General features: G+C 35.7%; 1 protein-coding gene across 3 annotated transcripts in view; it reads right to left on the reverse strand.

Moving 5' to 3' along the window:
* Nucleotides 1–27,792, reverse strand: part of ZNF277 (zinc finger protein 277) — a 99,758-nt gene that overhangs the window by 21,972 nt on the left and 49,994 nt on the right. For 2 of the 3 annotated variants that reach the window (XM_006217736.4, XM_072964655.1), the window contains 3 exons: nt 20,343–20,544; nt 14,065–14,153; nt 13,582–13,664 (listed from right to left, as the gene is read on the reverse strand). In XM_006217736.4, the coding sequence (XP_006217798.1) occupies nt 13,582–13,664; nt 14,065–14,153; nt 20,343–20,544 (374 nt within the window). The remainder of the gene's footprint in view (nt 1–13,581; nt 13,665–14,064; nt 14,154–20,342; nt 20,545–27,792) is intronic. The other variant, XM_015250759.3, reaches the window with a different exon arrangement.

The following is a 27,792-nucleotide window of genomic DNA, read 5'->3' on the forward strand; positions in this document are numbered from 1 at the left end:
AAAAATTTTTTTGGTGGGTAATCAGGTCTACCTATTTACTTATTTTTTAGAGGAGGTACTGGGGATTGAACCCAGGATCTCGTGAGTGCTAAGCATGCGCTTGACCACTTGAGCTATACTCTCCCCTGAAGCAAAGGCACCTCTCTTGCTTTCTCTACTTTCCAAATTTGAGATAGAATTTAACTTGTTCTGTATGATGTAGGGTCCTTTCTGTGAACAATTATTACTATATTGTACCGTAACATGTATCTTACAACTTACTTTCTGGATCCCTTTGTCCCTGCCAGTGACTCTAACTGTTGTGCTCTTCTGGTTTGATCTCCTTCTCACTCTTTTATGACCATCTGTTTTTTATCTCCTCTTATTCACTGAAGCTTTTCATCACCCTTAGTGAGTTTACTTCTGTACCCACCAAAGATTGGCTCCCCCATAGATACCTCCTTTTAAATTTGCTACTTGCTATCCTCTGCACAGACCTCCTGTTTTTCTCCTTAACCTACAACAAAACTATAGGAATTTCTAAAAATCAGCTAAAGAAAAATAGATAATAAATTCTATGGATAAAATTAAGTCAACGTTGTTTGGTATCTGAGGAAGAGTAGCTCCCAGTATTTTCATTGGATGGGCTTTGTGGCAGTTATTTTCATTTGATTAGGGATGCTTTTTCTCTGATACCTGGCTTCTCTGCAATTTGAATTTGCTGAAGTTACCAGATACCAGATAGACAGATTTACAGGAAAGACCTTCCCTGCACACACATTTTAAAAGTATGCTAACTGATGCATATCCAGAGAGATGGAAGTCAAAATCTGATTGTAAATACCTTACAAAAAAAACTAGTCTATAAATATGTAATGATTATATCTGAAAAAGAAACAACTGGAACTGGTACTTCAAGTAAGATGAAAGAGCTCCCTGTTTTCTACTAAATAAAAGTCACAATCTTTAGAACGGCATTCACATTGCTTTGTACCTGATTCTGCTCTAGGTTTTTAAAAGCCTTCTCCTGCACTGCTTCTCCATATAAACTCTGTTACAGGGAGAAAAAAGAATATCTGCTATAGTTTATTTGTGCATTATTCTTCTCAAAAGCAGTTCTCAATTACCTATTACAATCTCTCAAGCCGCTAATGGTCTGGAGTAACTATTCTTTCTTTTCTCCATCCATTTTTGCTTACTGGAGTTCTCTACCCTAATCCTTCAGAGCTCAGTTCAAACACTCTGTCCCCATGGTGAGTGGGAACAACAACTGACGGGGACTCCACATGTGTACTGTTGCCCTGTTTTTGTGACTGACTAGCTCTAAATGTGGCCTTCGGCATGCTACTTTTATAGGACTTAGGTTTGGTGATCTTTAAATTGCTTCTGAAACATTGCACAAATCATAAAGGTGACTCTCCTGACCACTTCTGTGCTAGACTTTTCTTCTTTTGCCAGTTTGTAGCATTGCATTGACATCTACATTGCCTGGTCTTCAAGAAAACTCTCCTAACCATCTCTACTAATCAAATACAACCTCCTTCATGCCACATGCACACAGTTTATTACAGTAGAGTCTTAATAAATACATGGTAATTAAATTTACGTCCTTGGTGCAACAACATACACACCACAAATCTGAATGCTCTCCTGAAAGTCAAAATGAAAGTCTCAAAGGAGAGGAGTTTATAACATACTTGATTCCTCTCTTACTGACATAGGATTGGCACTTACGTGGTTTACATTTCATATAGACTATAAAATGGAGAGCTTTCCACAGCAACAGTAACTTGATATTTATTTAAATAAAGATAATGGCCTACTGTATATCTAAACTATCCTAAAAAAGGAATTTATTATTGGTTATTATCTTAAAAGTTCTAAAATAGTTTTTTAGACCCACAATCAGTAATTTTTAGAAATATGCAGAGTAAGAAAGAGAATTTTATATTGCTATGGGGTAGGAATTTGGAGGACAAGTTTTTACTTTTTTTTTTCCAATTCATCACTTTTAATACCTTTTTAATATCTTAAAAACATAACTCTGTGTTTGTTACTAAGATGACTTTTTAAGAAAAACAGGAGATACCAATCAAGATGAGGAAATGAACTAGAACGATAATTATTAAATCCAAAATTAAGGTATGTATGTATGTATGTATGTACTTACTTACCAGAGGCACTGAACCCATGACCTCATGCATATGAAGCATGCACTCTACCACTGAGCTATACTCTCCCCTATTCTTTAAAAATATTAAGAAATGAAATAATGGCAACACGTTTTCCTTTTTATCTAAGAAAGTCTATGAAGTGTCTGTCTGTGCATAAGAAATTATCCTTGTTTCTTAATATATGAATACAAAATATACTACATATACTTGTTATCAAATTTTACTTATAATAAATTATATGAAGACGAAAAAGAAATTATTTTAATTCTGTAACTATTATATCCATAATAGCTTTCATCATCCTATTGTAATCAGTTCAGTAAATTAAGAAGACAGTTCCCATTTACTGGTTGAAACTGGCTTTGCTGACATAGTTATGTCATGATATGCCAAAAGAGTAAATCTGAAAGCTATTCATGTCAGGTAACTCTGTCACTGTCTCTTTTACTTTCTTACCCTTTTTTTTATTACGAAACTTTCACAAACAGGAAAGTTGAAAGACTAGCACAATGAACATTCCTATATCCACTATCTATACTCAATAATTGTTCATATTTTGCTAGTTTCTCTCTCTCTCTCACACACACAATATACACACACATATATTTATGCACTACACACCTTTAGTTTTGCTGAACCATTTGAAAGTAAGTTGCAGACGTCATGGCATTTTACTCCTAAATACTTCAGCATCCCTCTATTAGAAATGATAATCTCTTACATACAACCACAATGCCACTATCATATTCCTAAGAAAATCTAGTTATTCCAAAATAGTATGTAATACCAGGCCATATTTAAATTTCTTCAGTTGTCCCAAGAATATCTTTTAATGTTCTTTTCTTCCCCAATTCCCAACAAGACTATCCTAGGTTCACACATTTCATTTGGTTGTTAGATACTGACTCTAGATCTTTTTTTTATCACCCCACCTCTCTCTTTATAAATTTTTTTTCAATTCCTCCACCCTCTAAATCATAAACCACAAAATAACTTACCAGCCTGGGACTTAGGCTCTGATGTACAGAAAAGGGAAATTTTTCCCAACTCAATAATGGTCTTCTAAAGTATATGGATGACTGCTAGGAAAACCTTTTTAATGTTACTACTTCTATGTAATCAACTCAACATGTACCCCACCAGATAAAAGCTTGCTGAGGGACAGAACTGCCTGGCACATCTTTGCAGTCTCCCTGTACCTCACCGACAGGATTATGTAGTAACTGTTGAATGGAGGTGCTCTGTTTCCTATGGTCTCTCCTCATACCCTTTGAATGGTTAGGAGGAATCTAGGCAGAAGAGAGCCACATTGTCACTATATCCTAACACCCTTACTCCCATTGCTGCTAACTTGCTATGATGTGAGAAAATACAATTCAGCCTTAAGGATTTTGTATTTCCTTCTACAGCAAACATGTTGACCGCTGCCGATCAGGCATTAGCAGGGAGAAAGAAACTGAGTGGAAGCCACTTGGGTGATCAAGAACAAAAAATAATTTTTCTTTCCTTCTGTCCTTCTTTCCTTTCTTCCTTGGTTAATCTTAGTATCTGATTAGTCACAGCATGTGTTAAGTCACTTATGAACAAAAAAAAATTAATATTAGGAGACAATCCATAGAAAGCATCACAAAAGATGTGCAAATCAAAGCCCACCATCTTTATACTTTTATTTTCTAGAAGATCTCATATTGGGTAGACATACTAGACTTTACTCGTGGATTTATAGAATAGATGGATGAAGAGAATGTCACATATGTTATATGTTTGAACTTCTCGAAGCAGCTGATGAAATCAGATAACATTTTCATTACAAAATAGGCTTGGATAAAAACCATAGTTTTAAGAATACAACATCAGCTTATGTATTAGGCATAGAGTCATAACAACAAGCTGTATGTTTGTGTAATTGGTTTAAAATGTCAAGCATGAGAGCAAAGGGGTCAGTACACAGTCTTTCATCTTTATTCATAAGCTGAAGCAGAGGAAACATTAACAAAATGCAGATATAGCAGATGGCACGCAACACAGTCATAGGGGACTGACATGTAGATAGAAAATCAAATTTGTGAGTTAGGTTGAAAATTATAAAAATTAGCCAATTTGGGAAAAGGTAATTTAGAAAATGTCAATTTAGGTAAGTATTTGTACACAGGAAAGCAAAAACTGATGCTTAAATGAAAAGTCCAACGAAAATAGCTTGCATTAACATAAGGAAGTAAAATTAAGGCTGATGTTATTAATTATAGATATCAAAAACATTTTATAGATACTGACATATTAGATTCTCAGTAGAGTTTTCTGGCTGAATGGCTGTATGAGTGGCTATGAGAGAAAACAGCATACTACTAATGTTCTCTCCCAACCTAGCTCAAAGACAGCAACATGGCAGAACCTGCCAGGAATTCTCAGTCCAGGAGTCCAGCTGCATTCCTCCGATGGACTACTAGCCTCCAAATACCCTTAATGGTCACAATTTTTTAAATGGATTAAATTTTAAGTAAGGTGTCATCAGTTGTCCAGCCCTGACTGAGTGGGTCGGGGGGGACTGTCAGGAAAGTACCCAAAGAACACCTGATAATGAGTGACGTAATTTGCTGACATATCCTCCAAAGATTAACTTCTGGCAAAATGTATACCAAGGTAACTAAATGTAGTAATTTACTGATACAGTATTTACTGATAACTCAGTTAAAAGGCCAAGATTAGATACAAAACAATAAAGGTTTCAGAATTTATTTAAGACAACTAGTTAGTAAGGTAAATTGTCTATTTTAGTAGACAGATACATATATGTGCATATGTCTTTCTGAATTTTATGAAAGGAGGAAAAGTATTTAACCAAAAATGGCACTTAATCACTAAGATACTAATTATAATAAAGCAGAGGGAGAAAGGATTTCACTCTGCTTAGGATGAGGGAAGCCACAAGAGAATATCCTTACAATAAGAAAAAGTTGGATAATCAAAAAAGCCAAAAAACAAAAAAAAACCCCACACAACTTATTTGACTCCAAAAAGCTCAAGTCACAAGGCAACCAGACAAATTGAATTCCAAAAGGTGACAAGCTCTCTGGAGAGAGACAGGGACACATGAACTATTTCACCTTTGGCAGAAAATGAGGGGAAAAGGGCAAGTAGAAAGAAAATAGCTGAAATTTTAAAGAAGTCTCAAAGGCTAAGTCCCTGGGAGCCCTAGACACAAAGGGATTCAGCTCTTTTCCACAGATTTCCTCCAAGTTCTCAGGAGGAAGACTGGGAGCAGGTCAAAGAAATATGAAGAAGAGCCCTTCCAAACCAAAAAAAGAAAAGCCCTTCGGTGGTGGACAGGCATAAAACCCTGCTTGCTTTCTGGGACCATTCTTTACCACACAAAGCAAAAGCTGTAAGTTGCTGGCTGAGGGAAGGACCCAAATCCTTCACTGATACAAAGCAGGGGTCTGCGACTGCTGGGGGTGGGGGTGGGGGCAGGGATGCTGAGAAATAAAATAATATTATTCCTGAGTTCTTTCTGAGTGTAAGTGTTCTGTGGCATAAGAGCTGGATATGAAGACAGGCCTGGATGATCCTAACTTGCAGTTCTTAAGCAAGTTTGACAATGCAGTTTTCTTAGAACATTCAAGAAAGTTATAGGCATGTATTTTGGTGTTAAAGGATTTAAATATTTTAAAAAAATATTTAAGATATTTAAAATTTACAGAGATGAAGATTTGTCTTTTTAAAAGTTGGGATAGGTATGGCCACAATCCAGCAGAGAAGGAAGGCAGGCCGAGGAGACCTACAGCACCACCCTTTGGCCATTCTGCTCTCTTGATGTGTCCAGGGATCAGTAAAGGTCTCCAGTATATTCACTTTTGCTTACATGATGGGACTATAAAAGATCCTCTCAAGAAAAAGGGATGAAGCATGATAGTGAAATCTTAGAGAAGGAAAAACCTTGAGGAAGAATCAATCCTGGAACAGTTTAGAATTTCCTCAAGTTTTCAGCTATCAATAAAAAAGTTCAGGGTAGAAAATGATGGTCAACAAAATGGAGGTTTAAAAGTAATAAAAATAAAAATTCTTATTTGGCAGATGCAGAAAAAGGTCTGTATTGTTGACATAAATGAGTCACAAAGTACTAGCTTTCTTCTGAAGTGCCTTGTTTACGATACCAGAATCCAGACTGCACACGAAATGGCAGAGCCCCTGATACACATATGGAACGCTGACGAGCCTTTTCTCTTTAAAGAGTGTGAATACTCGCTGCTTTTAAGTGCAGCACTGGAGATTCTGGACTGGCATTCCTCTGAGAAACGGACATCATGGCACGGACAATGGTACATCAGCTATCACTGGTGATAAAAAAGAAAGGGACCAAAAAAGTCTGTTTGCTACCTACTTCCTGTTCTCCATCTCCCACTCCCCACCACTCAAAGGAGTAAAGGAATGGAATATATATAGTATATATATTTGGTGAAAACAGGTGACAGAGACACTCCAATTGGCTAAGACACATGTCATTTATTCAGCAAAAATTTCTCAGAGGTTAACTAAAGGTTTGGCTTTACACTGGGCACTGCAACCTGTGACTTCTTTTTGGTCAAAATCTCAAATTCAGAACAGGTTTAAATTTTCCCTACCCACTGAGAGAAGACTTTACAGTAAATTACCAGTCAGTATAAGTTCTGAGCATCTACACTGTAGCTGGTAGCTAAATCAATGCTCCACAGAAGGCAAAGGCAATTTTTCCTAAATCACTTCCATCAACCATTTGAATTACTCTAAACGTCTTTATCTTTGAAAAGCATTTCCAAAGCATTCATCTGCCTGTAGCTCCATTCTAGAGGCTCACCTCAGACATCACCTCCTCCCAAAACCCTTCCTTCCCCTTCATAAAAGCCATAAGATTTTAGAGAAGGCATTCCAAGTAGAACGAATAGCAAGCACATATAGCAAGTGAGAGCTTGGGTGTGTCTGGGGCCAGTGTGGCTGAATACAGTGAGCGGAGAGAGGAAGTGAGGCAAACAAGTCTGTTGGACATCTTGGAAAGGAGGCTGGATTTTTATTCTAAATATATTTGAAAGCACTGACAAATTTTAATACTAAAATTATATGAATTCAACAAGGGAACATTACATAAATTATTGAAATAGGTCTTGAAATTGTTTCAAACTCATTTGAAGGATAAAAAAATACTATCTTTTCTTTTGTTCTTTCTGCCATTTCTTGTATCTTCTGACAGTAAGCATAATATTTTCAATTTAATCTCACACAGTTATGTAAAAGCTTATTTTTTCTACCTGATTTTTCCTATCTACCCTTTATTCTATCTGATGTAACATTTAATATGAGAAAGTTTAATTATAAAAAGCTCAGTAACACTAATTTAAGGATTAGGGAACAAGTCTGTTAACAAAATAAAATGGAAACACGAATAAAATTTTGGGTACACATACTTCTGCACTGTTTCAATGAACTTTCAGAACAGAATCTACCTGCAACTTAAATATTATAGAAACCCTCTGACCACGGGTCAAGTAAAAAGCTACTTTTTCTCCAAAGAATTCCCTTTTCAATGTCAAAAATTGCTAGGTAGCCCTGGGAAAGACTAATCTGCTTGCCAGAATCTGATGACATGTATTTGAATTTATGTTGGCAATTTAGCTCATGCGATATACTTAAAAACACATCTCTGCTTGTCGAGTCAGGAATAATTACATTAAAACAAAGATTATCAATGACATGGTTCCTTAAAATAAATCAATTAAATTCAGTATCTTCAGCAATTTATGGGATGAGGAAAAGTTAACTTTATGACAATATCAAGATGTATTAAATGAGTAAGAAAACACATGTCAATGACTAAAGGAAAACAGTAAAACAAAAAAGCCAGAGAGAAATTTTTTAACTGGACGACGATTTACTCCCCCAAATCCATGAGATTTGATCTGACTAATATCTCACCTTTTCAAAAGATATCAGTACCTCCCACCCTTTTTGAAATTGCAATGATAAAGGCAATAACCATCTGCTTGCTACACAGGATACACAGCCAGTATTTTTCTCCTACTCTGACTCTCCCTGAGGTGGCTTTTGAAGAGTAAGGAAGAGACAGAATAGACAGAACATCTTTAGTAGGGAAAAACCAATTACACAGATTTAATCATTTACACAGATTTAATTATTTATATGGAATAGATGATCACAATCAAAAAGAGAGAAGTTGAAGTACAGAACAAAAAAATCTAAGAGTTAAACACAGGAGAGGTAGAAAAACCCAGTTTCTATTTGTATTAAAAATAAAAGGGAATCTAGCCTAGGCAAGAAGAGGAGGACTTAAAAACTGAAAGGTGGCTATGGGAGATTGCAAAATACTCACCTTTTACACTGAAGAAGAGAGATGCTATCAGCATGGCCTGGATCAGTACAGTATTACCTGCCTGAGGAAGTATTTTATTGGATAAACTCAAGGTCAGGTATAGCCCAACATTTCTCTAAAGATAGAGGAAACTCTGCACACACACTATCTTCAAGTTTTAAAAGAAAATATAAGCAGCTTAGATCCAAAGGACTAAGAAATTCCTGTCTACCACTGACCTAAGATAATAAGAAATTAGGTTAAAAAAATTCTTAGCAATGAGCAATGGAAACAAGACACTATTACTTATTTATATATGTATTTATGCCCTGCTCATTCATTTTTACTAATCTAAAAAGTGGCAATTTAGAAAATGTCACATTTGCTTAACAGAAGGACGATCTGATTTGATAAAGGATGATGGTAGAGAATGAATCCTTCCTTCCTATTTAGTACAGTATATAACCGTGGCCTTGAAGTTATCTCCCAGCATCTTCAACCTTGTTTTCCATCTAAATATAGATAATGATATTGCCTTAGTGACCTCACAGAGACAATGTATATAAAAACTGCCGTGTAAATTTTATGTTGTTGTTGAAGAAGTTCGAAGTGGTAAACTTTAGGATTCAGTTTAGTATTGTTTCAGACTGGGGTTATATGGGTTTCCTAAATGCAAACATTAATTAATCTGAAGGTTAATATCACTCAGTGGTCACTCTAGCTAACTTGATCTCTGCTGTACTATTAATAATAATGTTATAGTCAATGGGAAAATTTGGGAAAGTTACTCCAGATGCAATTAGAGATTTTGTGCTACAAAGCTAGGAATTATGTAAGAAAGGTATACATGTAAGTTGATTTTTTACTTTAAAGTCAGTAATATAATTTGATCCTTTATTAAAAATTTCTAAAATCTATAAAGAAAAGTGGCATGATGAAGAAAAATCTTCTTAGTGGGAGACACGTAATTTCATTTTGTTGCTTAACTGTGGGGGGAGGTGGGATATATGAAGTAGATTTAAAAACAAAAAAAATGTTATTTCTCTCCAGAGGATTAAATTGCTATATAGGTTAAAATGTTCATAAAATACTTATAGTTGTCATGAATGACCTCTCAAGCTGACATTTATAATAGTGATTAAAAAAAAAAACCACTCTGATGCAGCTAAATGGATGTTTCCCCTTATCGCAATTTAATTAAAAGTTCTATCTTGCTCTGAGAGCTTATGAATGCCACTTATCTTCTACTGTAGGCAAAAGTAAAAACCAATATTTTTTATGCTTAAGTGAAGAGTGTAACCCAGTGATTAGATATCTGCTTTGGCTATTTTATCTCTCTTGTTTACATCAGGGAGATCTGACTCTACAGCTTAACAGAAGTAGCATGCTAACACTTCAGGATTAAATTTAATACTTTATGAATAAGGCTCAGAGAAGATACAAAAGTGAACATGACAGTCCCAACCATTAAGAGTCATCTAATCCAGGAAGAAAGACAGATTTGTAAATAACTGACTATAATTGCAAAGCCAAATAAAATACTGCACTAGTAGAGCTTAGAAGAGGTTATTAATTCTGACTGGTGGCATCAGGAAGCTTTTGTGGAAACTGTGGTATTTAAGCAATATCTTGAGGGGTAACCTACCACTGTGTTATTTACACAGGTGGGGCTGGCATTCTTGACTGATGAAGCATATTCCTGAAAGTACCTAACATACCTGAGTAACTGTGAGACAAGCAGGGTTTTCACTAGAGTGCAGTCACTACAAGGGCAGGGACTGGCTTATTTCATCCACCACAAGGTCAACAGCATTTAGAACAATGTCTGGTGCAAGATAAATATTTACTAAATAAATGACTGAGTCGGAAGCTGGGTAACTGAAAGAAACAATGGGCAAAGAAATTGGAAATGTAGTTTGAGCCCAAAAAAGCTTAAGAATATGTAGATGGAAGAGACCGCGGCAGGTTTTTAGAAGAAGGGAGTAAGATGATCTGCTATGTATTTCAATATTAAAATTCTGGAGGTAATGTCAATTGACTGGAGAGGTGAGTCTATAGACAAGGTGTGCTGAGAGGCACTAGGACTGCAAAGAAGGGATAGATATGGGATTCAGAGGTGGAACTGACAGGACTTGACAAGTGACTTAGGTATGGGGAGGAGTTAAAGAAGATTCCAGAAATTTCCAAACTGAGTGACCAGGAGAACAGTGGTAACATTATGTAAGAAAAGGAAAAGAAGCAAACTGTAAATTTTGGTAGAGAAAAAAATAACTTCAGTTTTAGGCACATTAAACTTAAGGTGTTGATTTATTCCATATGGAAAAGTTCAACATATTGAGAGTTAGAATTGGAGTTTAGAGGTGAGCCAGGAAGAATGCTGTAGATGAACTCAATCAACAGATATTTACTCTGACTATTCTGTGCCAGCACCAAAATTTAAGCCATCAGCATAGCAGTGGTAGTTATGAGAGGGCATATCCTGGATAGGAGACCTTGGAAAACTTTTGCATTTAAAAGAAAAGAGAGAAAAAAACCACTGGAGAATACTAAGGCATAATGATAAGATCAAGGGAAATTTTTTAAAGATGGAAGCAAAACGGAGGAAAGTGTATAGGCTATTCAAACCCTTAAGAATCTTTCCTAATTGTGCAGTTCCCTTCAGAGTGCAGATGAAAAAAATTCAAAGAAGTGTCAAGTAGGAGACAAGCTCTTCAAAAAGAAAAATGGAACACAGAGAAATCTCATAAATGTCACAAGGAACCAGTGAGTTCTAGAAGAAAATAGAAAAAGTCAATCATTTAGAATTTATATGCCTCCAGCTACTCATACCAAAACAGAAATATAAAAAAAAAAGAGGTTTGGAAAAAAATACCAACATGAACTTAGCAATATAGTGAGTCCTGCTGAAGGATATTTAAATATAGGACATTAATTTCTGCCCTCAAAGAAATTACAAAGTCATTGTGAACTAAGAACATACCATACAAAAGTATTTACACTAAATCCTTTATTTAGAGCTCCAAATGAGAATAAATATGAATGATGCTTATGCAAGTTATCATTGATGGAGATCAGGGGAGCAAACACCTCTAGCTTGAGGATCCTCCCTCATAGACGTGCACTTGAGTTGAGATCCTACAGACACTGAACTGAGTTCACTCACACATAGACTGGATTATATATTCATTACTACAAAGTAGTTTAATTGGTTTAAACTACATTTAAGTGCTTTCCAGGAATGGTATATTAATTCACACTCTTTAAAGTGGCTGAAAAAGTACCTGTCTTTTCAAGAATGTTGATTCTTGCCTCCATTTAGTATTACTGTTCTCTCTTGTTAACTTGATAGAAGAAAAAAGGTGTATTATTACTTGTGTTGGAAGTTGTTTCATTTGTTCATTTGGACTGCTCTCTGCAAACGTCTGTTACTGATTTGCAGAGCTCCTTATAAAGAGAGACAGCCTGCCGTCATTGCCAACTCCCAAAGGAAGATCACCCACACCAACCTCGTGCTTCCACAGCATAGAGCATAAAACTGTGATGAAATGGCTGACTGCAAATTCAGCCTATCTTCCTGTTATTTGGCAAATCTTTTCTTTTTGTTGATCCTCTAGCCACCATTCACAGTGGCAGCCCGTTGTAAACCTTCTCTGCTTTCCCTAACTCCAATCCTCTGATTTATAGCCAGTTGGCTGGAAGCACAGATATCAACCTGGACTTGCGAATGGCATGTGAAGTGGAGGGTAAGCTCATGAACCCTTTCGATGCTATCTTCAGGCAGATTGTATCTTGGCGGTGTGGAGAAAGAACCTACATGTTGGAGTTGGTGTCAGAATCTTAAAAGGTTATCTAAATTTTACAAACGTAAATATTTCTAGGGACTTGAGTCAATCTACAGACATTCTGTGTACTGAGTAACAGCAATGGCTGTAGTAGTATGGTTTGAGTTCTTGTAAAGAAAATGCATAGTGTTACTAGGATTATGACAGTTTGCTCATTCTTGGTTAAGACCACAGTGAGCAAGAGGGAAAAAACTCATGGAAATAAAATTATGAATGAGTACTACGAAACAAAATCCACAAATTATGACAGTAAATTTATCCTTATTCTGCAGATTTCTTAGATATTACAAAAGAGAAACTCAGGAAGTCCTGTTTCTTCTTTGGGTTTGTTGCTACAGGAAAAGTATAATTTGTCCCAAGTATAAATCAATATCCAATATCATCTCTCCTTATGGGAGAAATAACCATTTGGGATGTTTACAAAGTATAATGTGCTTCAGGGGACTTTCTCAAATCTTATGACTCTGACTTTCATAGACAGAATTCATTTTCCTCCTAGATCTCCTGAGGATTTAGCAGAAACACTGAAATCAGAGCTTTCTCTCACAACATACTCAGCCAAATCCAAAGATACAGGGAACACTTGTAAGTAACCATTAAAGAACAAGCAAGTCATTTTCAGGTAATAGCTGAGATTAAGTCACAAGTAAGAGAAAACTGGACACTTTAAACAAAATTAGTACCTTCAAAAAATTAACCAGTTTCTGTTCAACTCAGAAAAGTTTCCACTCTTGCATATGTTGTTATCTTTTTTTAAAGACTAAAGATGCTGAGATTTTTCAAATTAGCTTGCGCTTATAGTTAAGGCTGAAATTGAAAAAGGCTATTATGATCAAACTATATGCTAATTCATAAAGGGGAATAAAAGAAGTGCTAGTGCATAGCACATTCCAGTGGGAGAAAAAAAGTTAATCAATTCAACTCAATTTTAGCTGAGGGCATTTTTCCACAACTGCTGAACCCTAGCATGTGTCAGGCAGCTAAAATTACACTAAAAAGTGTAAGTTCTGTTGTTATTTCAGAGATAATCCAGGAAGGAAAACAAAGCCAAAAATTCTCTCTGCATTTTTAACATGAAATGCTTTAATCTTCAATCAAGTGTATACCTTTTTCTGTTTTTTAGGTATTATCTCTTCTTTTGTGTACATTTGAAAGTTTCCAGAGTAAAAACAAACAAAAAGAGCAATAACAAAAATGATTTTGTAATGTTATTTCCAACACACTGTTTATCCTTTAAAATAATTCTTACCAGTCTCTGTTTCTGAAGCTCTTCTCTGAGAACTCTATCTTCTGGTAAAACATCACATAACAAGAAATAATTGTCTTGTTCTTCTGTTAAAGAGATTAGGAAAATAAATAAGAAATGACATTTATCAGTTTTTCTAAAAATTTTTTCTTAAAAAAAACTATCTATGTCTATGATGATTTCTCTGTCACCATATTAGTTCTGTTTTAGCTTTATTACAGTTACACAACATAACACAGCAATTTAATTTTAGCTATAATTTTAGAGAATTATAATTTAAGAGAAATTATTTCTCTGAATTTTTGGATTATAGGGAAAAGATGGTAGTCAAGATGTATCTTTGTCAGGGGAGAGGGTATAGCTCAGTGGTACACAGCATGCTTAGCATACACAAAGTCCTGGTTTCAACCCCCACTACCTCCATTAAAAAAAAAAAAATCAATGATAAACCTAATTACCTCCCCCACTCCAAAGATGTATACTTACCAAATGGAGCTGTGGAATTGATTCTTATTACACTGCAAAAATCTGTAACGGGCTGTTCAGTGAACCTTTTTCTCCAATATAAAATGTACCTTAGAACAATCAAAAAGAAAGAATGGTGAGAAGACTCAACAGACTACTTACTTTAGTATGATACGATTTTACAAGAATATTTAATTATCCCAAAGCAACAAATCAAATGTTGACTGAAAACTGCTAGAAAATTTGTAAATGGAAAGGCAGTAGTAGAACACTGTAGAAATATGAAATGAATATTTAATGAAATGAAATTACCCTATAAAGGCATGAAAATGATTAAATCTTACCATTCCCAAATTCAATAAACAGATGCACGGGAAAGTTAAAGTGAATTATTTTTATATAATAATGAAGTTTTTCTGAAATCACATCTAGTTTATGTGAATTTAAAATGCAACAATGATTAAGTAGGCTTTATCACAGATTTTCCAATTAATTGAGAGTTGGGTGGTTATCTTAGTAACAATAGAACACATCATAACAATAATGCAATGAGAAGTCAGTCTAAATTCAATATTATATATTATAACAAGATAGAACAATTCCATATGTCCACACTGTGTATGAAATGAGGCAAATTTAGCTTTTAGAATAATAGCCAAGCTTACCGTTTCTGTATCTAATGAGCAGAGTTAGAAGAAGCACACTGGCTAAATTTAAAAGCAAAGCATAACACTCAGACCTGCGTTATCTGATGAAAGAAGGAGTAAGATGACAGGATTCAACAAGCTGTTCATCTTTTCATTGAACTAACAGGATTTATATTGACAATTGCAATCTCGTTTATCTAATGGTACCAAGAAAAGAATGCAATCTTCATGGGTAGGAAGGAAATGGAAAGGTTCTGATTCTATCGTTGACAATTTATCAGGCTACATGGTTGATGGATTAAAAAAAGAAACTTACAACAAAGAACCCAAACCTGTGAGAGACGGAACCTAGTGAAACAGATAAAGAGCCCAGGAAGGGTAGGAATTTGGACATTTTAAACAGCTTGATATAGCCCCTAGCAGTGTTCTGCACAAAGTAGGTTCACACTACACGCTTTAAAGAGGTAGAAGAGCATCTGAAGATTCTTGTAGGGTTCTCTAAGTAGCCTCCAAATCCCAGTATTCTGTCTCTTTTTTATTCTTACCTCTCTTTTTCTTAACATTAATTTCCCAGTCCTGGTGCTCTATAGAAAGGGCATTCATATGTCAGAAAAAAAAAATGTGCTGGGAGAGAGGTCTGAGAGAAAAAGAAAACTGTGACATGAGCCAATAAAAAATATAAATTGATGAAAACACTGAGTATAGGATATATAAATAAAAGAAGTAAAAGAACAATGTATAAAAATAGAACCACATGCTTTTGTTCTTCCTTCTATGTGTAACCACACTGTCAACCTGGATAGGTAAGAAAGGGGAGAACAGTGCTAGACCTTACCTTAGGCTCCAGCTCAGCCTCAAACCATAATCACTATAAAGATGTACAATGACCCTATTGCTAGCTCACTGGCTTCCATATTAGAGGTATCAGAGCAGAAGGCATTTCACATCCAACAAAATACACAGAAGAGGAAAAGTACGTACAAGGGGCTGAAATGGTATTTCCTTGGCCGTCCTGGCCAGCTTCAGCACTCTCCACTCACTTCTCAGCATCTTACACAGCTATTCTTATTCTCCTCTTTTCCTTTTCCTGCTAGTTGCTTTTTTTTTCCTCCAGGGGAAAGAGGTAAAAAGGGAGAAAGAAAAGGCAAGAGAAGACATAAGAAAATAAAAATGATATTCCCAGCCACTTTCCTTATTCTCCCCTCAGCATATTTTCTATTGCAAAGTGGTGACAGGGATGAAGGCCCATAGGAGAACATATTCTATTAGAGATGTCAGGAATAGAAGATGGGTTGTTCTTCCAAACTGAAATACAGAGACATCTATTTTCATGACCAAATTCATAAACCAGGTGCTGCGATAACTGACTTAAAACAACAGGAGAGTCAAGTACTATCAGGAGTTCCCTCATGGGTACTGCTAGAATGCACAAAAGAGAGGTTTGTCACTCTTGGTTACTACTCCACTGAAGGCCATGTGGGTGATACCCTCTGGACAAAACTGAGAATAGTCATCAGCTCTTTATATTATTTCCATTCTGAGCTTACAGTTTGTTAAAAGGCAGTGATAATTCCTTGAATACACAGGCTTGCTTATTTTTGGAAAATGTTCCCAGACTTAGATCTAAGTATCTGTATGAAACTATATGAAGCAGACGACCAGGTAAGAGCAGATACCAGTGACCAGACTGTCCTTTGAACTGTCACTGACTTATTCTGTAACAGAGTCAACACAGTAAGAGTCTCTTAACTGTACAGCTCTTGTGTTAAAAGTTTTGCTTTTTAAATTAAGACTATGATCAAACTCTCATAGTTGATGTTTTAATAACTGACTCCACCAGCCCTGTAGGCAACAGTGAATAGAGAAGCAGGGACTTGGCATTCAGAAACATGAACCTGAAATGAAAGTTTTCAACCTTTCTGAAATTCGGTTTACTCATTTGCAAAACGAACTGTTAATAATTAAACAGGATAATATATGTAAAAGCACTGTTCACCAACCTGGATGTTTAATAAATTAAAGTTATTATAATAAGAAAAAGTAACATATTTAGATAGGATTAAAGCAGTAAAGAATTTGTTTATTTCAGAGAAGTACTGGTGTGTAAAACAACAAAAAACAAGACTGATAACGTTTCATCAGACATTTAATGAGCAAGTTAAAATAGTTATATTAGTAGTGTCAGAGGGCACACACAGGTAGGGGAAGAGCAAAGTGATGATGATGATTATAAGGATGACAATTACTAGCAGCTGCCATTACCGAGACCCTACCTGCCCACGGTTCCACAAGCAGAACATCAGAACTGGAATGAGAACTGGGGTCTCTCTGGCTCCAAATCGAAATTCACATCTACAACACAGTACCTCTATTGCCGTGTGAGGACCAGTCAACAGAAGGATTACAGAAACATGCAGGAACAGGAGAAAGCCCCAGAATTACAGTTGCAATGGATACCTGAAGAATTTATTTTTGGTAAGAGACCCAGGAGAATGCTTTTTGACAAGGAAAAACTGAAGTACAGAAGTGAAGTCTGAAGGGAGAAGAAAGGTCTTCCCTTCCTGAAAGCATACTACCTAACAGCTGCTTTTGTTCTGAACTGCTCCTAACTTCTGCCTAAATACTGAAAGTTGACGCCAGCTGTTTGGGGCTGCTGAATTTGAACTGCCTGGCTAGGCAAGAGGTAACAAAGAAGTTTCCCTATAGAGGCACCGATTCCTCTGATGTTCTGATTCCAATAGTCAATGGCTCTTGGTCTCTAATGACTTCCATGCTGGATACTACTCTCCTTGATCTTTGAAGGGAACGTTCACATCATGTATTTATTTTGTATTACAGTTTACCTCAATGTGGTAGGCACAAAGGAAGCAATTACTAACATCAAATGACTTTAAAATCATGGGGAGATTCTGTCTGACAGAACCTCAGTTAACCTTTGCAAAGAGTTAAGGCTTCCCATGAAATGAAGGGAGAGAAGACACTGCTGCATGCTCATGGTCTGGCAGTCTTTACAATGGTTAAAAGTTATATTACTGCTCCATGACAAGTGGTTGTGAAGTTTGGAAGGATGTTTTTCAGATACTCTGAACATCTCTGAGATGTTGTTATGTAGCTTCTGAGGGAAGGAGGATAAAGCAGGTAATAGGTCAGTCCAATAGGCACAGAGTTGTCATTTGAGTGGTCTCTGCTTGACCAAAGGCTGGGTGACAACATCATCAAAGAAAAAATCATGTTATAGAAGCAAAATATAATAATAAATGACTATATAATTTAAATATATAAAATTAGGTATCATATCTTATTGTGATATACTATACAAACAGACCTGAATTACAACAAACATTTGACCTAAGTCTAAATTTAAGTTGCATCCTAATTAAACACATAATGGTACTTTTTTTAGTTTATAATTAGAATTAAAAGGTGTCAATATATCAATTTCCCTGTGGTTGGTAAAAGCATTCAGACAAATTGTATTCAACTAAGAAATGTCTTAAAGATAGCAGATCTTCAATACATGCTTCTTTTTTTAAAATTTCTGTTTAAATCCGATGTTTTATTTTATGCTTTTACAAACATTTTTCTGAGCAGGGGTCCTGGGGTCTTACTAGCCATACTGAAGAGGTCACAAGGTTCTACCAAATACATTCTTCTTACGGCATTTTTTCCCACCCACTAAAATTTCTTGTTCAATGTTAAGAAATCATTTAGTACTTCTATTCTTCCTTTTTTCCTACTTCTTTAGTTTATTTAAAGCTACAACTGCAGTTACTTAATATATAAAGCCAAGAAATACTATGTAGTATGAACACTTTATTTTATTTTTTGGTTTGAGCAAAAAAGGGTTTATTTCATTTTCATACAAAATAAAAGTCAAATGGTGGGAAGTCCACAGCTGGTAGTGAACACTTTATTTGGAGGATAGTTATTACAGCATTTCATGTTTTATTAAAAAGCCATAAAAGTAATTATTAGGTCATCAGCAAATGCTTTTTTTCTTTCACAAGAATTTTAATCACGTCTCACAAAAAATCCTTGTAGTAATATCTTGCCTGCCCAGCTCTCCACTGTAACTGGTGTGCTTACTGACAGAAGCATAAAGATTTGAGATATTGTTGTTAATTAAGTAGCACTGAATGAGTGGAATTTAATATAGAAAGGGGCAAGAATTAAGGAGTTAACATTTTTCTTCTGGAAAAATTGTATCTACTGAATAAAACTAGCAAATAGCTCAGTATAAGTAACTATGTTAATAAATGGCTCAAAGGAGAGATTTTTGTTTTTGTTTTATTCCCCCTGAGAAAGGTTTGTTCCTTTGTTCCAATAAAGAAAATGCCAAATATATTTAACATGAAAATTTAGAGCTTATTGCTTATAAAGGACAATGCAAGTCCATCTCTTACCTATTATTTATCACCTTTATTACTTATTGTACTCAAAAACAGCAACTGTTTTCCAAGAAGAGTTTTACATACATATATATGAATTATTCAACCTATAAAGTTCTGAGTGAATTAATTAATTGAACCTCTCACTGTCCCTCCCGCCCCCCAATAATTGCTCAAGTTAAGAAAAAGTCATACAATGTTGAGAAAATTCCAACTTAACTGTAATCACAAGTAAGTCAAAGCTTGTACTATTATGGAGAGGAATTTTTAGTTTTCATAAATAGTAAGAGAGCATTATCTAAAGGTATTTAAAAACAACAAAGTTTACTCATATACATTCCTGGTCAGTTTGAATTAATCATATTTTAACTTCCCAAGAGTAAAATTTTTATTTAAATATGAGGACAGTTGACAAGGAAAATCAAAGTTTCCAAATTTAAAGTACATTTTAACTATACATTTTATTTAGAAAGCACTTATATCAGATATGCATCTTATTCTTGTTAATAAAGCATTCATTTTATTACATAACTGTATTTAGAGTGTGATTGATCTCAATATTTAATTACTGACTCCTAAGCCCTGAGACCAAGTAAGTAATTTGATTTTCCTACCCACATACAGATGAGACTGATACCAATGATTTAAAAAAGAGAGACTGATTAGTACAAATACAGCTGCTTAGTTATCAGACATAAGTACAAAGGATAAAATACAAACTCTGATTCAGGCATTCCTTGAAGATTTTAGGAGAAGAGAAAGAAAATCTTAACATTACTCATAAAATTATCACTGGTTGATTACGTTTTTTCTGCAATTCCTGAGGGGGAATTTGCATCTATGTGGTAAAAAAAAAAAGATTAAAAAATAGTTTCATATCAAAGAAAAAGCGAGTGATACAGATTTATAAAAGAATAACTCATCTGATAGTTCTGTCAATGGTTACTTGAAAAAGAAAAGAATTCAACAACGTCAACAATTTTATGGAATATGGCAAAGGGAGTATTGACTCGTTAGAAAGTTGGTCTGCTCCCAGATTTTGTAGGACATGGAATAGTATGTGACATTCTCAAATAAAACTTAACATACTCAAGAAGGCAAGTAAGTACAAAGATTTAAAAAAAAAAAAAGACTAAGGTGAAACCTGAAAAAGAATATGAACTGTCATATTTGTATAGGAGTAATTTTATGCTTTTATGTAAGTTATGCTTTTCTTCTAAGAAATAATAAACTTAGTTCTTTTATGGGTAAAAATAAAATTTACCTTTGGAAATCAGCAACCAACTTGACATCAGCTATGACAATCTTATGTTCAATAATCATGTGCTTCAGAAGTTTGTCTTGTTCATCCACAGGAAAATGCTCTTCACAGAAAATACAAGGCACAGATGGAGAACCTTCTAAACTGGTGGTGCCACCTGGACTTTCTGGCAGTGAAAGCGGCTCCAGGATACAATCCTTACTGTCTGGGAGAGACAAAAAGAAAAAGGAAAAAAAGCTGAAATAAACTCTCGTTAGGAGGATGATTTCTTACCTACTGCTTTAAAAACATCCTAAAGATATTTATATAATTTCAAAAAGAAAAATACACAGTACAAGAGAGAAGGATACTTTATTACCATTTTAAATAGCTTCTGCAACCCAGAGGCAGGGAATATTGCAAAGCAGCCCAAACTCCCCATTTTCTGGCTTGAATGGCGGAAACCTATTTGTCAGGACAGCTGTTTGAGCCTTCTTCTTGGATACTGGCCAATGGCAGCAATTCCAGGGGTACTTGGAGGGGGAAAGATGTAACATGCTGGGTTAAGGTTCTTCTAAGGCCCAGTTGTGACCTATGGCTGAGAGTCAACACACTGGGAAGTAAATAGTATATACTGAGGCTACAGATGATGCCAAGCCAGTCTTTTAAGCTGCTTCCTGTTGCGCCTGCAAACTCTCCTATTTCTGATTATTTGTCATGCACAAAGAAGATAGGCATCACATTGGGTTGACAGAGCATGTGCTGTGTGGCCCAGGTAGCAATTTTTGATGTTTATTTATGCTACCATTGGCTTATTATACAAGTATATATCACAATTCAAGTTCCTGTGAACAAAGAGATGAATGCTCAGTTACTAGACATACATGGTAAACATTTTTGTTTGTTTTGTCTACACTATATTCCTTTTCCTAACATCACCTATAGCATCTTTAAGAGGTGAAGTATGTAAAGCCTATAGCTCTGAGTTCAGGGCCTCAAACTATTCCCAGTTGTGTCAGGAGTCCCCTTCAGTCTTCAAGGGTGGAAGGCTAGACCTGTCACCTTACGCAAGCTACTAAGTAGTTAGTAAGCAGGTAACCAGAGTAAGGCATTTGGCATCTGAGGAAGGGCAGGAAATCTTCAGAAAGACAGCTATTTCACACACAGCAGTTTTTGGAATTAGGTTACTACTGATTCTACTGTTAAATTTTATTTCTTATGTTTATCTTACTTTACCTTATTAATAAAGGCCTTCTTAATTGAACAGTTAATTGAATCAGTTACTGGTATGCTGCTGACCATGGACTAAGTAAGGACTGTGGTAGATGATACTAGGGGGCAACATTCACTCATTCACTTAACAAAAATCAGCTGAGTAACTACTGAGTGCTGGTCTCTTCCTGCTTGATGATGTATGACATTCTTACCATCAAGGCTAAAGTGCTCAGAATTTGTTTTAAGACACAGATAAGCAAAAGGATGAAGAGAGAAAATGTACAGGGATGATGGGAGCATGGGGATAGAGGAGTCACCTAAGTGAGCTGGAGAGGTAAGGTGTCCCATAGGGCATGTCCTCTCATACATCACTCATAATACTGTACTCATATTAATGTATACTAAGTCAACCTGTTTATCTTAGTTATATAAAATTATTAATTACCAGGAAAGGAGAAGACAGGGTATACAGGACAACAGGGAGAATATTAAAAATATTTAAGCACTTCAGAAGCACTGTTAGTAAAAGTAGTGTGTTACCAATTATAATATTCATTAAATTACATAATGAAATCAAGGAGTTCTGGAATTCTATAGCTCTTTGGTTATAGGACATATTTTTCAGCTGTAGGTTAAATTCTGTAGGAATTTAAACTTGCATATGAAAAATAGGATGGGAAAAAGATAAGTGATATTATCTATGAAACTTAATAATATTTTACATTCCCTAGAACAGGACAACAAAAGGCAGCATATTCTAAACAAAGGTGACGTGAGTAACCTTACCTGCCACCTAGGAAATAACAAGCACTGTACTATATACTTCTCCCCAAATTTGACTGAGGCATTTGTAAATTCACCTTGCTTGACTGAAGAAAGCAAACAATGTATTAATAATCACCACCATTAGCAAGAAGTAACCTAAGTAGGTGTTAGCTATTTATAAGTTACCAGCAAAGTGTTTTAGGTCACTTTCTCAATTAATCCTAACTACTTTATTTGATTAGTACTATTATAATTCCCCATCTGCTAGATGAGAACTGAGACTTACGAAAGTTAACTAATTTTCCAAAGTCACCGTGTTAGTAAATAGCCTAAACTTAGTAACTTGAGCCTACATTCTAATGCTACATTCTTCTGCCTCCAATACCAAATGGCTATTCCTCAACTCTGTTTCTTCTTTAAACTGTATATTCAGTGCTGTTCTGAATTCATATGCATTTATAAGCCACAATGAATTTATATATATTCTGCCAGTGTCCTGCAGCCTCCCTGATTCTACAACCTCCACTAGCAACTCAAACCTCAGTAGTTCACATCCTTCAAAAACTACTGGGTACATTGATCTCTACCATTGTCTTTACTATTTTCTGAAGCTTTACTGAAAATTCTACTATTCTTTGGTGGTTCATGTCTACTCCCTTTGTGTGTTCAATGCCAGTTTCTCTTTTTTCCAAACGATTCCTCAGAGAATAAACCTAAATGTTCACACATACTAGAACCAAACTGCTTGTTGTCAATGTAAGAATATACAGGAACAAAATTAGCAATCTGCTAATTTCATGTATGAGGGTTTAGGAGGTACTAAGCTGTATTTGGGAACTTGAGTTACTATGTATCCAGAAAATACAAATTTTAATAGAACATTTTTAGATCACAGGATTTTACAATTTTCTCCTGATTCCCTAAATTACTAGCATTGTGTTCAGATTTATAACAGCACTGATCAGAAGAAGTAATTTATTTACCTTCAGATTGCTAGTCTCTGGAAAGCAATGTGAGTCCTGGTCATCTTTATTTACCTGGCACGTACACTGTGTATTATTATCCTACCATAAGTACCACCACCACTGTGTGTTACTTTGTGTCAGGCATTGTTAAGCACTTTATATGTACAGCATTAACTCAGTTAACCATCACGAAAACCATGTGACTGAGAGTCAATTTCTACCTCTACTTTACAGTTGAGGAAACTTAGGCACTGAGAGGCTAAGTGACTTGTCTTAGACAGCTAGTAAGTAGTGAAGCCAGGATCTGAATCCAAGCAGTGTGGCTCAAGCATTAGCATTCTCAACCTATCTATAATACTAAGGAGTTTAGACCTTTCCCTGTAGGAGGCAGGGCCACCCCTGTTTTAAACTGATACGGGGAGAATGGATTGGAAAGAGGTAAGCCTGAAGATGGCAAGACTGACCAGTTGGGAGACAACTGCAGATGTCCGAGTTTGGGAGCTTATCTGAGGCAGCAATGTTAGCAGTAAGGGAGGGACAGAGAAGAGGCTACAGAGATTAAACTGACAGTTCCTGATTAACGGTTGGCCACAGTGGGTGAAGAATAAAGAGATGAGGAACTCTCCCAAGTTTCTGGCTGGAAAGATTGTATGAATAGGGGGGGTACCAGTCACCAATCTTGGAATATATACAGAGAAGCAGGACTTTTGTTTTGTGAGAGGGATGGATAATGAGTTAAGTTTTAGATGAGCTCAGGTGATCTGCTCAGAATTTTAGATTCCTGACAAGGCTGGTGGATAAAGGCAGAAGTGACTGGTGTCTCATGTGATGCATTTGTGCTATTCTCTTTGTGTGCCAGCCTTCTCCCACTTCCCTCCCTCAACCCCCAGCTTGTGGGCTTGACCTACTCTATCTCTCTAAGCTCAACAAGAGCAAATATCTCCATCGTAATTGTTTACATGTTATCTCTGCCAGTAGGGTAGTCTGTGAACTCCTCAAGGTCAAAGAATAAATTTTACTTATTTTCAGGTCTCTGATGTGGATTATACAGTGCCTGAAGTATAGATGGTATCTGAGAAGTGTCTGTTGAACAAAGAAATGAAAGAATGAATAACAGACCAGAGGTACTTACAACTAGGGTTACACCTTTAACTCAGTTTCTAGGTAAGTTCTATTTTAGGGAACACCTGTGACTGTCTGTCTTTAGGAAAACTTTCTCAGCCCAGAATTGAGAGTAGTCCAAATATAATTATAGTTAGACCTTTAGTACTGTGGGCCTTGTGTAACAGGCCACTGCTAATTAAGAAATAATGATGTAAAAATTACTTAGAATTTTGAAATAATAATACTATCAATAAAATATTTATCTTTAATTAGGGATTTAAAAATTATTTTAAAATGCTTCATGTAAACACACTCTCCAGTAAACAAGGAGCAGGCGGTATTTGGAACGCAGATTAAGTTATAACTACCCCATCTAAGGATCTTCTGTGGGCTAGACCCCAATCCTAAGTACCCATTTTACCTGATAGCAGTGATTGACAAATTGTTTAAGTTTCATCACCTGGGAGGCTTTTTAAACGTACTGATTTCAAAGCCTTATGCAGACTGGGGAAATGTAATTTTTGACCAAGCAGTAGTCGCTAGACTGAAGCCTGGGAATCAATGATCCAGAGGAGATCACATGGAGATTGTGGGCTTCCTGACCATATATGAGGGTGTGGGTATCTTGGACTTATGGAAAAGTCCATAAATTAGGTGACATGGCCTTGTGGCAAAGTTAACTTGATAGTGTAGTTGTCCTAAAGAGAGCCCCTCAAATACTAAGCACTGGGTCAACAGAGGTAACTCAGTAAGATTTGTCTAACAGATTGTTTATTTCCAGCTGTCACTAAAAGAATCGTATCTACATTCTATCATGTGTGCAGAAATTTGTAATTCTTTGTTACAATGACCTTGAACTCCAAAAGGCAAAAGTAAGTAAATTATATCCAGCTCCTTTCAGCAAAGAGGCAAAGCATCTCGGAAATTCTGCTTTGGCCAAAAATCTGCTTCACACATTTGTTACAAATTAACAACAAATTATCTTCTCTAGTTCTCACTTTGAAGAGCAACTCTGTTGAAATGATTGTAAAAAAACAAAAACAAAAACAAAAACAAAAACAAAACAAAACAAAAAAACAAAAAACCACCCTGAAAGAGCTGAGTTTTTGAGGCGATCCTATGTTGATTACAAACAATTTTATTGACTCTGGGTAAGATTCCCAAGGTTGTCAAATAATTATTCTAGAATAGTGCTTCTCAAAACTTAATGCACATATAATCACTAGGAGATTTTGTTGAAATGCAGATCCTGATTCGGTAGGTGTGGTGGCCAGGGAAATGTGCCAGTCAAAAATCTCCTGCTGCTATGACCATAATTGAAAGATGGCCTCAGGTCCTGTGCTCTGAAATCCCACTTGCACTGAAGCCAAGCTTTCCCAACACTGCTCTCAGAAAATGATTGGCAACAGCAGAAATAGTAAGGCGGACTCATTCCTGTGAGGTGGCACTTCACTGATATGTGACACTGGCTGGATGACTCCCCACTGGCTTGCCAGAAACTTCCTTAGAACTGTGCTGTACTCTGAGATCCTACACAACCTTCCTTCCTTCCCTCTTTCCTTCACACAGGTCAGAGTTCTTAGATGTCAAATCCCTTCTTGGAGGACATGAGCTAACAAAATCAGTCTAGGCGGTAGATAGGCTTGATACTCTGAATGTCTCAGTTCCCAGCTCATGTCAGCCCACTCACCCACAAACCATACTTTGAGTAGCAAGGTTCTATCTAGGGAACAAACCAGTCATGAATTCATAATATATCTATGTGCTAAAGTTGGCAGACCTAGACTTTGCAATATATCATTACTGCCAAATAGATAAAGTCTGCTGGTGCTTTCATGGAAAAATAAGACTCTGAGGTTTCTGTTCCCCTTAAGTCATATGAGAGAAGAAAAACCCAAATCAACAAATAATTGATGAGAATTTTTCAGCATTCAATTGTAAGGAATTGTAGAATACCTCACACATCATTTCCCCTTTAAAGAAGTCCCTGCAATCTGCTTTGCACACCACCACCACACCACTACTGAAACTGAAAAAAAAAATAAAGCAGTAATTTGGTGATATACTCAATGCAGATAAAATTGGTTTAGCTGCTACTCTCATCACACTCTGATCATTCATTGGTAGCCATCATAAAAACTGAAAATCGAGATAGGCAGAGTATTTTCTGTTTGTTTTTGTTGTTTTAATTCTGAAAACACTGTAAAAAACTGCTAGTTTTCAAAGAAAACATTTCCTTTATATTTGTTTTATATATATATGTATACTTTATCTTATTATATCTTCCTTAAGAATTTTAACAAGTCTGGATAATATTTTCAAGCCTGTTCTCTAGGCTTTCAATTTTATAGACACTGGATCTTTCCATAGGATTCCAATGCCTAATCAATCTCATTTATTATGTGTTGATTTTATTCTGAAAATTAAACTCCAAGAAGGTATTTTTATTTCTAAATTCTTGAGGGTATTTCTTACACTAAAAAATGGCCTTCTACTTCCTAAAAAAGTCAGTTCGTTGATTTCTAAGAAGGTCTCCCCTGAAAATGCATTTGGAAAATGGAAAAGACTGGGTCTAGCCTTTTAAACCATAATCAATCTCTAAACTCAGAATAAGAATATATGACCTGTATGTAACTACCCCTGGGCTAATAATTCATCCTGTAAATTAATGAGGCCCAATACTGAAAAGATTAATTTACTATACTCCTACTAAGTGTGAGAGAATGTTAACTTCAATCTGCGTTGTTACATATTCTCAATACGACCCTGAGACGGCTTAGGCCCTGCTGGGTTAGTACCCTAATGTATACAGCTGGAAGGTGTGCCACTTCCTCGGGTATGAAAACAGTCACATTCAACCCTGAAACTTAATAAACCCATGCTTGAAAATTTAAGGAGCTAATTTAACAAGCAAAAAGCTATGAAAAATTTATTACAGCATCATCTATAAAGCACAGTAATAGAAACAACTTAAATGTCATGCAAATGAAAATCGTTCTACAATACATGGCATACTTGGCTGTATAACATTATGCATTTTCTAACTGGCAATTATGAAGACAATGGAGAAACATTGATAAAAGATGTTTGATATAAACTGAAAATAGCCTAATCCACAATGAATTGCAAACAATTCCTCACACATACACAAACATACATGTACATAAACCCAAATACAAGTACAAGGTTTGAAGAAAATATACAAAACAATGAGAGATGATGAATGCATTTATTTACCCCAAATTTTCTTTAACACTGAAAAATTTTTAAATAAAAAGCATGTTATCTGATGAGTTCCTCAATGTGACTGTGACAGATAAAATTAAGAAAAAGAAGTGAAGCAAGTACAGTTTTATTCAGTCACTTTCAAAGTCTTGATATCTGGGATGAAAAATTTTGATTAAATTTACCATTTAAAAATTGAA

The sequence above is a fragment of the Vicugna pacos genome, chromosome 7 (assembly GCF_048564905.1).
Source record: "Vicugna pacos chromosome 7, VicPac4, whole genome shotgun sequence".
NCBI lineage: Eukaryota > Metazoa > Chordata > Mammalia > Artiodactyla > Camelidae > Vicugna > Vicugna pacos.